This window comes from Piliocolobus tephrosceles, chromosome 16, assembly GCF_002776525.5.
Source record: "Piliocolobus tephrosceles isolate RC106 chromosome 16, ASM277652v3, whole genome shotgun sequence".
Classification (NCBI taxonomy): domain Eukaryota; kingdom Metazoa; phylum Chordata; class Mammalia; order Primates; family Cercopithecidae; genus Piliocolobus; species Piliocolobus tephrosceles.
The window spans coordinates 4162175-4174180 of record NC_045449.1 but is presented as its reverse complement, the minus strand read 5'-3'; the positions used below and the strand labels follow the sequence as shown (position 1 = coordinate 4174180).

General features: G+C 48.3%; 1 protein-coding gene across 1 annotated transcript in view; it reads left to right on the top strand.

Annotated features, from left to right (window-relative positions):
* Positions 1-839: 839 nt before the first annotated feature.
* UBE2G1 (ubiquitin conjugating enzyme E2 G1) overlaps positions 840-12006 on the top strand; it is a 101863-nt gene continuing 90696 nt past the window's right edge. Inside the window, exon 1 of the mRNA XM_023184506.2 lies at positions 840-1244. Coding sequence (XP_023040274.1) covers positions 1199-1244 — 46 coding nt within the window. The 5' untranslated portion in view covers positions 840-1198. The remainder of the gene's footprint in view (positions 1245-12006) is intronic.

The window sequence follows — 12006 nt, the reverse complement described above, 5'->3', positions numbered from 1 at the left end:
AAGAGTTCCAAGCTGCAGTGAGCTATGATCACTGCATTCCAGCCTGGGCGACAGAGAGAATTGCCGTCCATAAATAATAATAATAACAGGGCCGGTCGCGAGGGCTCAATAATAATAGGGCCGGTCGCGGTGGCTCATGCCTATAATCCCAGCACTTTTGGGAGGCTGAGGCGGGTGGATCACTTGAGGCCAGGAGTTTGAGCCCAGCCTCGCCAACATGGTGAAACCCCGTCTCTACTAAAAATACGAAAAATTTGCCGGACGTGGTGGCGGGCGCCTCTAATTCCAGCTACTCAGGAGGCGGAGGCAGAAGAATCACTTGAACCCGGGAGGCGGAGGTTACAGTGAGCCGAGATCGCGCCACTGTACTGCAGCCTGGGCGGCAAAGCGAGATTCGGTCTAAAAAAAAAAATCTTTTTGTGCACTCTTCATGTAAAGAGAATTATCAGCATATATTGCCTCTATTTTGGTGTTTGGTTAAAATGGGGCACACCAGTACTAACTTCGGCTTTCTAACAATTCCTAATTCGCACACCATGTGGCAGTGTTAGATGGCTTTTGGGCGCTCGCCAACTACAAGACATCTACCACTTCTTTTGGCCCCTTCGCTCCCATATCCACTGCTTCAATCCAGATGCTGTATTTGACCCTCCGCGACCTCTTTGTCATGGCGTCCGCGGGGCGTCTACCAGCGGAGACCTGGGCTGGCAGCCGGGCGTCGACCTTCCCAAAATGGCGGCGACAGGGACAACTGCGCTCAGGGGGCGGGGTTCCGCCGCCGGGGGCGGGGCGGGAGGCCGAGGGGTCGGGCTAGCGGGCGGGACGCTTCCCAAGTCGGCAGTCTCAGAGCGCCTGCGCCGAGTGGCCCTGCGCGCAGTGAGGCAGTGGCGGGGGAAGGCACCGGTGGGGCCGACGGGCGGGTTGAAGGAGGAAAGCGGGCGAGCGAAGTCCCAGTGCGCGCCGCGGCAGCCCGGGCACCCTCCCCTTCCGGGCGTGAGTCGCTGTGAAAAGAGCTGAAGCGAGCGGACTCGCACCGGCAGCGAGGCGCCGCTCCCGCCGCCTCAGCCCGGCCTCCCTCGGCTCCGGCGCTCCGGTCGCGGGGCCCGGGTTCCTCGGCACACCCCGCTCCAGCCGCCCCCAGAGCCTGTCCCCAGCCCTTCGGAAGCCCCGGCGCCAGCCCGGGCCCTCGGCGGGGAGGATGACGGAGCTGCAGTCGGCACTGCTACTGCGAAGACAGCTGGCAGGTGAGCAGGCGGGCGGCGGGGCGCCGGGCCCGGCCGCGATCGCAGACAGCCGCTGCCCGGTCCCTCTTCTCCTCCTCCCGGGCCAGCGGCCACACGGCCGAAGGGGTCCGGGCCTGCGAGGGTGGGTACTTCGAGGCTCCGGTCCCGGCTGGGCCCAGCCGTTCTCGCCTGGCTCTCGGAGGGCATTGGGGGCGGGGACGCGACCCAGCTCCGGCCCGGGGACGGGGCCTGGCGCCCGGGGGATCGGAGAGGAGGCGGCCCCCTCCCCCACCGTTCTGTAGGACGTTGCGGGGGAGGGGCTGTGTGCGGATCCTCAGGCCGGGGCCGCCAGCCTGGAGGGGCGGGTCCCGGGCTCAGGTGCTGCCGGGGTCGCAGGACCTTCGGGGCCGGCTGGAGCGTCCAGGCCCAGCGTGGCTGCGAGTCCCAGGCTCGGTATCTGAGCCGCGGGGGGCGAGGGCGGGCGGAAGGGACCTGCCCTGGCGGGATAGGTGAGGCGCACAAAACTTCTCCCCGGGCGGCGCTGGGTCCGCGGAGTTGGGGCCGACAACAAAAGCGCCGGCCTCGGCGGCCTCCACGCGGGCGCGCGGGTGCCGGAGACCCTGGCGGGGTGCGGAAAGCCGCCTCGCCTGCCTCCGCCTGGCACGGGCTCCGGCTGCGCCGCCCGGCTGGGGGAGGGTAGGAGCGGGCCGCGGGGAGAGCCGCTCGCTGGCCGGCTCCGGGCTTTGTGCTCGCCGCGATTCCGGCTCCTGCGCAGGCCCGCAAACCCCGGAGCTGCGCCCGCAGACTCTGGCCCGGGGCGGCGGCCCGGTCGGCCTCTCCGAGGAGCCTGCGGCCCCCCTCCCCCATTGTCCCGGCCTCCGGCCGTTTGCGGCTTCCAGGTTGACTTTTTAGGGGGTTGGCTCCTACTCTGCTAGGACTGTGCGCGCAGAGCATGCGCACTGGAGACGTCCGTGTGCGGAGTGGAAGGGGGGAGGCGGGTTGGTGGCTTCACAATGCAGCCCCACGTGCTGCCAGATTTAAAGAGAAATGAACCAGCAGTTACCCCTGCTGTACAACGCCCGGCGTGTGTCATTCTCAGTTCAAGCGATCTTCCCCCTACCCACTCTACAACCAGTAGCCTCCAGCCCTCAGCAGAAGCCAAAAACTGGAGTGATGAAATCTGTCTGTGAAATACATTTACTAAGAGTTTGAGGTGTTCGTTAAATCACCTTTATAGCTTCTTAAGGAAAAGGTTGTCAGGGGTTCTTACAGATAGTATAATTGGGTTTATTATTAGACCATGAGCAAGCAGGTTCGGACAAGTATTAAAGTTCTAGATGCGCGGGGGAGTTCGCTTCCAGTGAATGGAGAAGTTCTAATGATACTACAGGATACTCATCAAAATTATGTACCAGAAAGGCACTGAGGCCGGGCGCGGTGGCTCACGCTTGTAATCCCAGCACTTCGGGAAGCTGAGGCGGGCGGATCACCTGACGACAGGAGTTCAAGGCCAGCCTAGCCAATGTGGCGAAACACCCGTCACTACTAAAACTACAAAAACTTATTCGGGCGTAGTGGAGGACTCATGTAATCCCAGCTACTGGGGAGGCTGAGGCAGGAGAATTGCTTGAACCCGGGAGGCATCTCTGCAGTGAGTTGAGATCGCTCCATTGCATTCCAGCCTGGGCAACAGAGCGAGACTCTTCAAAAAAAAAAGAAGGGCCGGACGCGGTGGCTCATGCCTGTAGTCACAGCACTTTGGGAGGCCTAGGCGGGCGGATCACGAGGTCAGGAGATTGAGATCATCCTGGCTAACACAGTGAAACCTCGTCTCTACTAAAAATACAAAGAATTAGCCGGGCGTGGTGGCGGGCGCCTGTAGTCCCAGCTACTGGGGAGGCTGAGGCAGGAGAATGGCGTGAACCCGGGAGGTGGAGTTTGCAGTGAGCCGAGATCGCGCCACTGCACTCCAGCCTGGGTGACAGAGCGAGACTCTGTCTCAAAAAAGAAAAAATGAAGAACTTTATTGCATCTTTATTTATTTTTTATTTTGAGGCAGAGTCTTCCTCTATCGTCCAGGCTGGAGTGCAGTTGCGTCATCTCTGCTCACTGCAACCTCCGCCTCCTGTGTTCAAGTGATTCTCCTGCCTCGGCCTCCCCAGTAGCTGGGATTACAGGCACGCACCACCACGCCCGGCTAATTTTTTGTATTTTTGGTAGAGGCGGGATTTTACCATGCTGGCCAGGCTGATCTCCAACTCCTGACCTGGTGATCGCCCGCCTGGGCCTCCCAAAGTGTTGGGATTACAGGCGTGAGCACCGCGCCCGTCTGCATCTTGACATTTATAAACACCTTTTCTGTATACTTTTTTGTTTGGAGGAGGGAATTAAGATTTCCCTAATAATTCTTTAATCAGAATAAGTTTTATGTGGTGAATTGTTAAACAACATTGAAGTACTAGGTATTAAAACATTGAATTCTTACATAATGGAAAAGATAAACATTTAAAAGGTGTAAAAGAAGTTATGCATTACTAAGAAAGTAAAATAAGACATAATAGTGTCAGCAGCAGCAGTGTCAAAACGATTTCCTATCCGTTTTTGAATCAGCTCTAGATTTTGATGGTCACTTGGTTCCGTTCTGCCCTCTTTTTTTTGACAATGTATATAGCAAATATTAATAAAACATCCCAAAGCTCTTTATTAATGATTGACTTTCTGATGGGGCATACTAAAATACACTTTAAGATAGAGGAGAGAGCAATTTAATTTGTATTTTTTCAGGCCTCATTGGAAAGTTACTTAGCTGCAGATTTAAGTTTTTCTGCCTTCTTGATGAGGAACAATGGGATTGTTTTTAATATGTTTTGAAAAATTTGCAGCATGTTAATTAACATGCTCAAAATATACAGAGTAGTAGGGCAAGGCAAATGAATTTCAATTGAAATATAAACATATAAAATTTATTGGAAAGATTTGATAACTACACAGAGTGTGAAATAAAAGCCTTGTTTTATTTTATTTTTGAGACAGAGTTTTTACTTTGTTGCCCAAACTGGAGTGCAGTGGCGAGATCTTGGCTCAGGACAACTTCTGCCTCCACATCCAAGTGATTCTCCTGCCTCAGCCTCTGAGTTGCTGGGATTACAGGCACCTGCCACCATGCCTGGCCAAGTTTTGTATTTTTAGTAGAGACGGGGTTTCACCATGTTGGCCAGGCTGGTCTCAAACTCCTCACTTCAGGTGATTCACCCACCTCGGCCTCCCAAAGTGCTGGGATTACAGGTGTGAGCCACCACCACCTTTCACGCAGGTTGGAGTGCAGTGACATAATCTCAGTTCACTGCAACCTCCACCTCCCAGGTTCAAGCGAGTCTCCTGCCCCATCCCCTGCTCCTCCCCACCCCCACCCGCCCCCAGTAACTGAGATTACAGGTGTGTACTACCACGCCAGGCTAATTTTTGTATGAAATCTCCAAAATCTTAAAACAGTAGCCAGCAGTGGCGACATTTATTGAACCTCTAGTCTGTCAGTCCTTAAGGATTTAAATTAATTACTTGGGAGAATATATGGGGTATGTTTTGTTGATAACCTAATGAAGAACCTGGTTACTTTGGGAATTGAACACAATGGTTCCTTGGGTTGTGGAGTTCCTCAGTCTTGGCACCACTGACATTTTGGGTTGAGTCTCGTTGTCGGGCCTGTTCTGTGCGTTACAGAATGTTGAGCAGCATACGTGGCCTTCACCCACTAGATGCCAGTAGCATCCTCCCTTAGTTGTGACAACCATAAATGTCTCTATTGCCAAATGTCTCCTGAGGGACAAAATCATCCCAGGTTGAAGATTACTGAGTTAAAATGTTTCAGAAAAGACCATTATGGCTAATTGTTAAGCAGATAAAGACACCTAACATATTCATGAAATCAGATAGGTTGTGTATTTCTCTGTGGGTATTATTAGACTATGACTTACTCCTTTGCAAATTCAGCGGTGGCAATTCAAGTTTTGCAGTGCCTTATGTTAAACATTAAGAAATCCCTCAGCACAAGAGATACTTTTAAAACATTTAACTTTTGAAAAGGTATTATAAGCATTGGTTAAAAATGCAAAGAGTACAAAAAAGCATAGTCTTTTCACCCTGACCACAAGTTCTTTTCATGGAAGTAACACATCACTGACAAATGTCTTTTTTTTTTTTTTTTTTTTGGCACAGTCTTGCTCTGTCGCCCAGGCTAGAGTGCAGTGGCACAATCTCGGCTAACTGCAACCTCCGCTTCCTGGGTTCAAGCGATTCTTGTGTCTCAGCCTCCCAAGTAGCTGGGATTACAGGTGTGTGCCACGATGCCCAGCTAATTTTTTGTATTTTTAGTAGAGATGGGGTTTTTGCCATGTTGGCCAGGCTGGTCTTGAACTCCTGACTTCAGGTGATCCACCTGCCTCGGCCCATGAAAGTGGTGGATTTACAGACATGAGCCATCACGCCTGGCTGACAAATGTGTCTTTTCAGGGAAGTTCTTGTATGTATGTTTATATAGGCCAACGTTTACTGAGGACTAACATGTACCAGGCACTGTGCTGAGTACTTTATATATTTATTTTATTTTTATTTTTTTGAGATGGAGTCTCACTCTGTCACCCAGGCTGGAGTGCAGTGGTATAATCTCAGGTCACTGCAATCTCTGCCTCTTGGATTCAAGGGATTATCTTGCCTCAGCCTCAATAGTAGCTAGGCTTACAGGTGCCCGCCACCATGCCCAGCTAATTTTTGTAGTTTTAGGAGAGATGGGGTTTCACCATGTTGGCCAGGCTGGTCTCGAACTCCTGACCTCAAGTGATCTGCCTGCCTTGACCTCCCAAAGTACTAGGATTACTGGCGTGAGCCACCACGCCTGGCCTCTATTGCTTTTTTTTTCTTTTTTTTTCTCCCGACACAGAGTCTTTTTCCGTCGCCTAGTCTGGAGTGCAGTGGTGTGATCTTGGTTCACTGCAACCTCCGCCTCCTGGGTTCAAGTGATTCTCCTGCCTTAGCCTCCCGAGTAGCTGAGATTACAGGTGTCCACCACCACGCCTGGCTAATTTTTGTATTTTTAGTAGAGACAGGGTTTCACCTTGGTGGCCAGGTGGATCTTGAACTCCTGACCTCAGGTGATCTCCCCACCTTGGCCTTACAAAGTGGTGGGATTACAGGTGTGAGACACTGCGCCCGGCCCCTCTATTGCATATGGGTATTTTTTTTGAGACGGAGCTTCACTCTTGTTGCCCAGGCTGGAGTGCAATGGCATGAACTAGGCTCACCACAACCGCTGCCTCGCCAGGTTCAAGCGATTCTCCTTCCTCAGCCTCCCAATTAACTGGGATTACAGGCGTGTGCCACCATGCCTGGTCAGTTTTGTATTTTTAGTAGAGACAGGGTTTTTCCATGTTGGTGAGGCTGGTCTTGAACTCCCAATCTCAGGTGATCCACCTGCCTCAACCTCCCAAAGTGCTGGGATTACAGGCATGAACCACTGTGCCAGGCCAGTTTTATTATATAGTTTGTTAATACACATTATATTGTGTGATACTTTCACATATAGTTGTCAAATTAGGTGCATTGATCATTAATCCAGTGACTATCATTGTTGCTTTTTTCTTTTTTTTGAGAGGGAGTGTCCCTGTGTCTCTCAGACCGGAGTGTAGTGATGTAATCTCGGCTCACTGCAAGTTCTGCCTCCTGGGCTCACGCCATTCTCCTGCCTCAGCCTCCCCAGTAGCTGGGACTACAGGTGCCCACCACTGTGCCCGGCTAATTTTTTGCATTTTTAGTAGAGACGGGGTTTCACCATGTTAGCCAGGATGGTCTCGATCTCCTGACCCTGTGATCCGCCTGCCTCGGCCTCCCAAAGTGCTGGGATTACAGGCCCGAGCCACCGCGCCCTGTCCCCTATTGTTGCCTTTTGACTTCCTTTTCTCAGGTGAAGAATGTCTGATAGCACCGTCAAGATGAGTTTCAATCCTTGCCTCTTTCGGCTTTGGGTACTTCAGTACAATTTTTTTTGTTGGTGGGAGGGTATGCCAAATTATGGTAAACTGTAGTGTGGGCATTCTTTTGCTTTAAGCAAGTAAAGTATTAATTAAGCACTCTTTTAATGAGATCAGTTTGATTTAGGATAAATAATTTGGCATTTCTTAATTATTGAAATTTTTTTTAGATTTAAATTTTTGTTAGAATTTAGATGACTTCTAAGGGTACGTCTAATGTTACCTTTCATTGGTTTGTAGGAAATAACTTTTCAGAGAAGGAATTGTGGGCTTATGGAAACACTCTGGCAAGGTAAACACAGTGTAGGTTTATATGGTTAACAGCATTTCAGGTACAGAAAAGTACAAATCACAAAAAGCAAACATTCTCCGAATTCTGGTAATGAACATGATTATTATAAACAGATAATTGATAAAGAATAAAATGTATTTCCAGGAAATAGGATATTTAAATGTTACAATAGAACATTCTAAACTTTTTCCCCTTAGTGCAAGATAGTATTGGGCTAATTTGAGTTAATCAGAAGTTTTTTTTTTTTTTTTTTTGAGATGGAGCCTCGTTCTGTCGCCCAGGCTGGAGTGTAGTGGCGAGATCTTGGCTCACTGCAGCCTTTGCCTCCTGGGTTCAAGTGATTCTACTGCCTCAGCCTTCTGAGTAGCTGGGACTACAGGCGCACACCACCACCCCTGGATTATTTTTGTATTTTTAGTAGAGACGGAGTTTCACCATGTTGGCCAGGATGGTCTCAATCTCCTCTGCCCTCCTTAGCCTCCCAAAGTGTTGGGATTACAGGCGTGAGCCACTGCGCCTGGTCTAATCAGAAGTTTTTATCAGTGCTGTTCCATTGATAGATTCTGGCCCTCAGAGAAACTTCTGGAAGAAATACTCTAATGTACTGCTGTTGCTGTCTAGAGATGTATACCTCTTTTTATGAAGTTATGTTCTAGATTTGCAACAAGTTAATTTTTATAAGGGGAAATATTTTATTTTACCTTTTATTTAACCTTTAGACCTATGTCCAGTGATTTAGAAAAACTGCTACTGCTCTGTCTTTGCTTTTTTCCCTTTAGCTTTTCTTATCTACTTTTCTATTGGCTAGGGATGTGTTAAAAATATAAACAAAGAACTTAAATTTTTACCTGGCAGCTGTTTGTTGTTTGCTTTAATCTTGTAAAGCGCTTTTAAGTAAGTTTATCAAATTGGAATTTTTAAAAAACGTTCTTTATGTCAGGAGACACTGTTTTCATTTGCTTTTGAATGTACATGCATTTTAATTACATTATCATATTCTTATGTAAGGTATATATTTTCTAGGGTTTCTATGTTAAGACAGAGTAATGCTAGGCAAAGAGTTCTTTTTCCTCTTTTCTTTTTTTTTTTTTTATTGATATGGAGTTTTGCTCTTGTTGCCCAGGCTGAAGTGCAGTGGCCTAATCATGGCTCACCGCAACCTCTTGCCTCCCGAGTTCAAGCGATTCTCCCACTGCAGCCTCCCGAGTAGCTGGGATTACAGGCATGGGCCACCACATCTGGCTAATTTTGTATTTTTAGTAGAGACAGGGTTTCTCCATGTTGGTCAGGCTGGTCTTGAACTCCTGACCTCAGTGATCCACCTGCCTCAGCCTCCCAAAGTACTGGGATCACAGGCATGAGCCACCACATCCAGCCTATTTTTTTTGTTTTTTTTTTTGAGATGGAGTTCCGCTCTTGTTGCCCAGGCTAGAGTGCAGTGGCGGGATCTTGGCCCAGTGCAGTCTCTGTGTCCTGGGTTCAAGTGATTCTTCTGCCTCAGCCTCCCAAGTAGCTGGGATTACAGGCACCTGGCACCACGCCCATCTAATTTTTGTATTTTTAGTAGAAAGGGGTTTCACCATGTTGGCCAAGCTGGTCTTGAACCCCTGACCTCAGGTGATCCACCTGCCTCAGCCTCCCAAAGTGCTTGGATTACAGGCGTGAGCCACCGTGTCCAACCTATAGAGTATTATTATTATTATTATTTTTTGACATGGGGTTTCACTCGGGCGTCAGGCTGGAGTGTAGTGGTGGATCTGGCTCACTGCAACCTCTGCCTTTCGGGTTCAAGCGATTCTCCTTCCTCAGCCTCCTGAGTAGTTGGGACTACAGGCACGCACCGCCACACCCAGCTAATTTTTTTTTCTTTTTTTTTTTCTTTTTTTTGTATTTTTAGTAGAGTCAGGGTTTCACCATGTTGGCCAGGATGGTCTCGATCTCTTGACCTCGTGATCCACCTGCCTTGGCCTCCCAAAGTGCTGGGATTACAGGCGTGAGCCATCACGCCCGGCCTAGGCTATTCTTTAGCACAGCTTCAGGTTCTCAGTGAGATTGAGTAGAAGGTACAGAGATTTCCCAAATACCTCCTGCCCCCACTCAAGCATAGCTTCCCTCATTGTCAGCATCACACAGCAGAATGTTACAAATGATGAACCTACTTTGGGTAGTTCTATCTTTAATTTTTTGAGGAATTTCCAAACTTTTTCATAGGCCTTGCACCATTTTACAATCCCATCAGTAGTAAAAGGAAGGTTGCAGTTTTTCCACATCTTTGCCAACACTTTTTTTTTTGTTTTGTTTTGTTTTGGATAAAAGTCATCCAAATAGGTGTAAGATGAAATCTCATTGTGTGGTTTTTGTTTTGTTTTTTGGTTTTTGTGAAACAGGGTCTCACTCTGTTGCCCAGGCTGGAGTGCAGTGCTGTGATCTCAGCTCATTGCAGCCTCGAACTCCTGGGCTCCAGCAGTCCTCCCACTTCAGACTCCTGAGTAGCTGGGACTATAGGCACATGCCACCACACCAGGCTAATGTTTGTATTTTGTTTTGTAGAGGTGGAATTTCAACCATGTTACCCAGGCTGGTTTCGAACTCCAGAGTTGAAGCCATCTGCCTGCCTCTGCCTCCCAGAGTGCTGGGATTACAGGTGTGAGCCACCACACCTGGCCCTCATTGTGGTTTTGATTTGCATTCCTCTGATGGTTACAAAGTTGTGCGTCTTTTTACATGCTTTTGGCCATTTGTCATTTTTGGAGAAACGTCTATTTAAAGTCTTGCCATTGAAACAGTCAGGTTATTTGGCTTTTTCGTTGCAGAGTGGTAGGGGTTCTTTTTGGGTATTTCTTTTTGGGTATTAACCCCAATAGATACATGATCTGCAGTTGTTTACTCCCAATTGGTAGGTTGCCTTTTCACTCTGTCGATCGTATCCCGTGATGCACGACAATTTTAAGTTTGGTGTAGTCTAGTTTGTCTATTTGCTATTGTTGCCTGTGCTTTTGGTGTTATCCAAGAAATCATTGCTAAGTGCAGTGTTATGAAGCTCTTCTCTTATGTTTTCTTCTGGGAGTTACAGTTTTAGGTTTTATATTGAGGTCTTTTTTTTTTTTTTTTTTTTTTGAGGCAGAGTCTCGCTCTGTTGCCCAGGCTGGAGTGCAGTGGCGCGATCTTGGCTTACTGCAGCCTCCCGCCTCCCAGGTTCAATCAGTTCTGCCTCAGCCTCCTGAGTAGCTGGGACTACAAGCTACTTTTTTTTTTTTTTTTTTTAAATACAATAATAAAAAAATTATTTATTTATTTATTATTATTATTATTATTTTTTGGAGGCGGAGTCTTGCTCTGTCGCCTGGGCTGGAGTGCAGTGGCCGGATCTCAGCTCACTGCAAGCTCCGCCTCCCGGGTTCCCGCCATTCTCCTGCCTCAGCCTCCGGAGTAGCTGGGACTACAGGCGCCCGCCACCTCGCCCGGCTAGTTTTTTTTTGTATTTTTTAGTAGAGACGGGGTTTCACCGTGTTAGCCAGGATGGTCTCGATCTCCTGACCTCGTGATCCGCCCATCTCGGCCTCCCAAAGTGCTGGGATTACAGGCTTGAGCCACCACGCCCAGCCAATTTTTTTATTTTTAGTAGAGACGGAGTTTCACCATGTTGGCCAGGATGGCCTTGAACTCCTGACCTTGTGATCTGCCCACCTCGGCCTCCCAAAGTGCTGGGATTACAGGTGTGAGCCACTGCACCTGGCCAAGTTAATTTTTATGTAAAGTGCAAGATAAACGTTCAACTTCACTATTTTGCTTTTGGATATCTACAACTTTTCCCACCACCATTTGTTAAGAGACTAGATTGTCCTTCTCTATTAGGTGGTCTTGGCACCTTTGTATAAAATTCTTGAAATGACAAAATTATAGTGATGGACAATAGTGTTCAGGGATTTAGGGACATGAGAGATATGTGGTATACAGCAACATGAGGAATCTTTGTAGTGATGAAGAGTTTTGTATCTTGATAGTGATTACACACATCTGCAAATGTGATAAAATTGCAGAGAGAGAGAGACACACACACACACACACACACACACAACACGATTGATGACATCTGAATACAATAATCCTCCCTTACCTGCATGGGATACTTTCCAAGACCTCCAGTGGATGCCTGAAACTACAGATAGTCCTGAACCTTGTGCTTTTTCCTATGACAGGTATCCTATGATCACATACCTGTGATCGGGTTTAATTTATGTTAGTCATGGTAAGATTAACAACAACGATAATAAAACAGAGCAATGATAACAATATGCCAGCATCACTACTCTTGCACTTTGGGGCCATTATTAAGTAAAACAAGGGTTACTTGAACCCAAGCACTGCTAAGTCATAGGCAGGAGGGACAGTGTGAGATGTCATCATGCTACTCAGAACAACACAAAATTTAAAACTTAGGAATTGTTTATTTCTGTTATTTTCCATT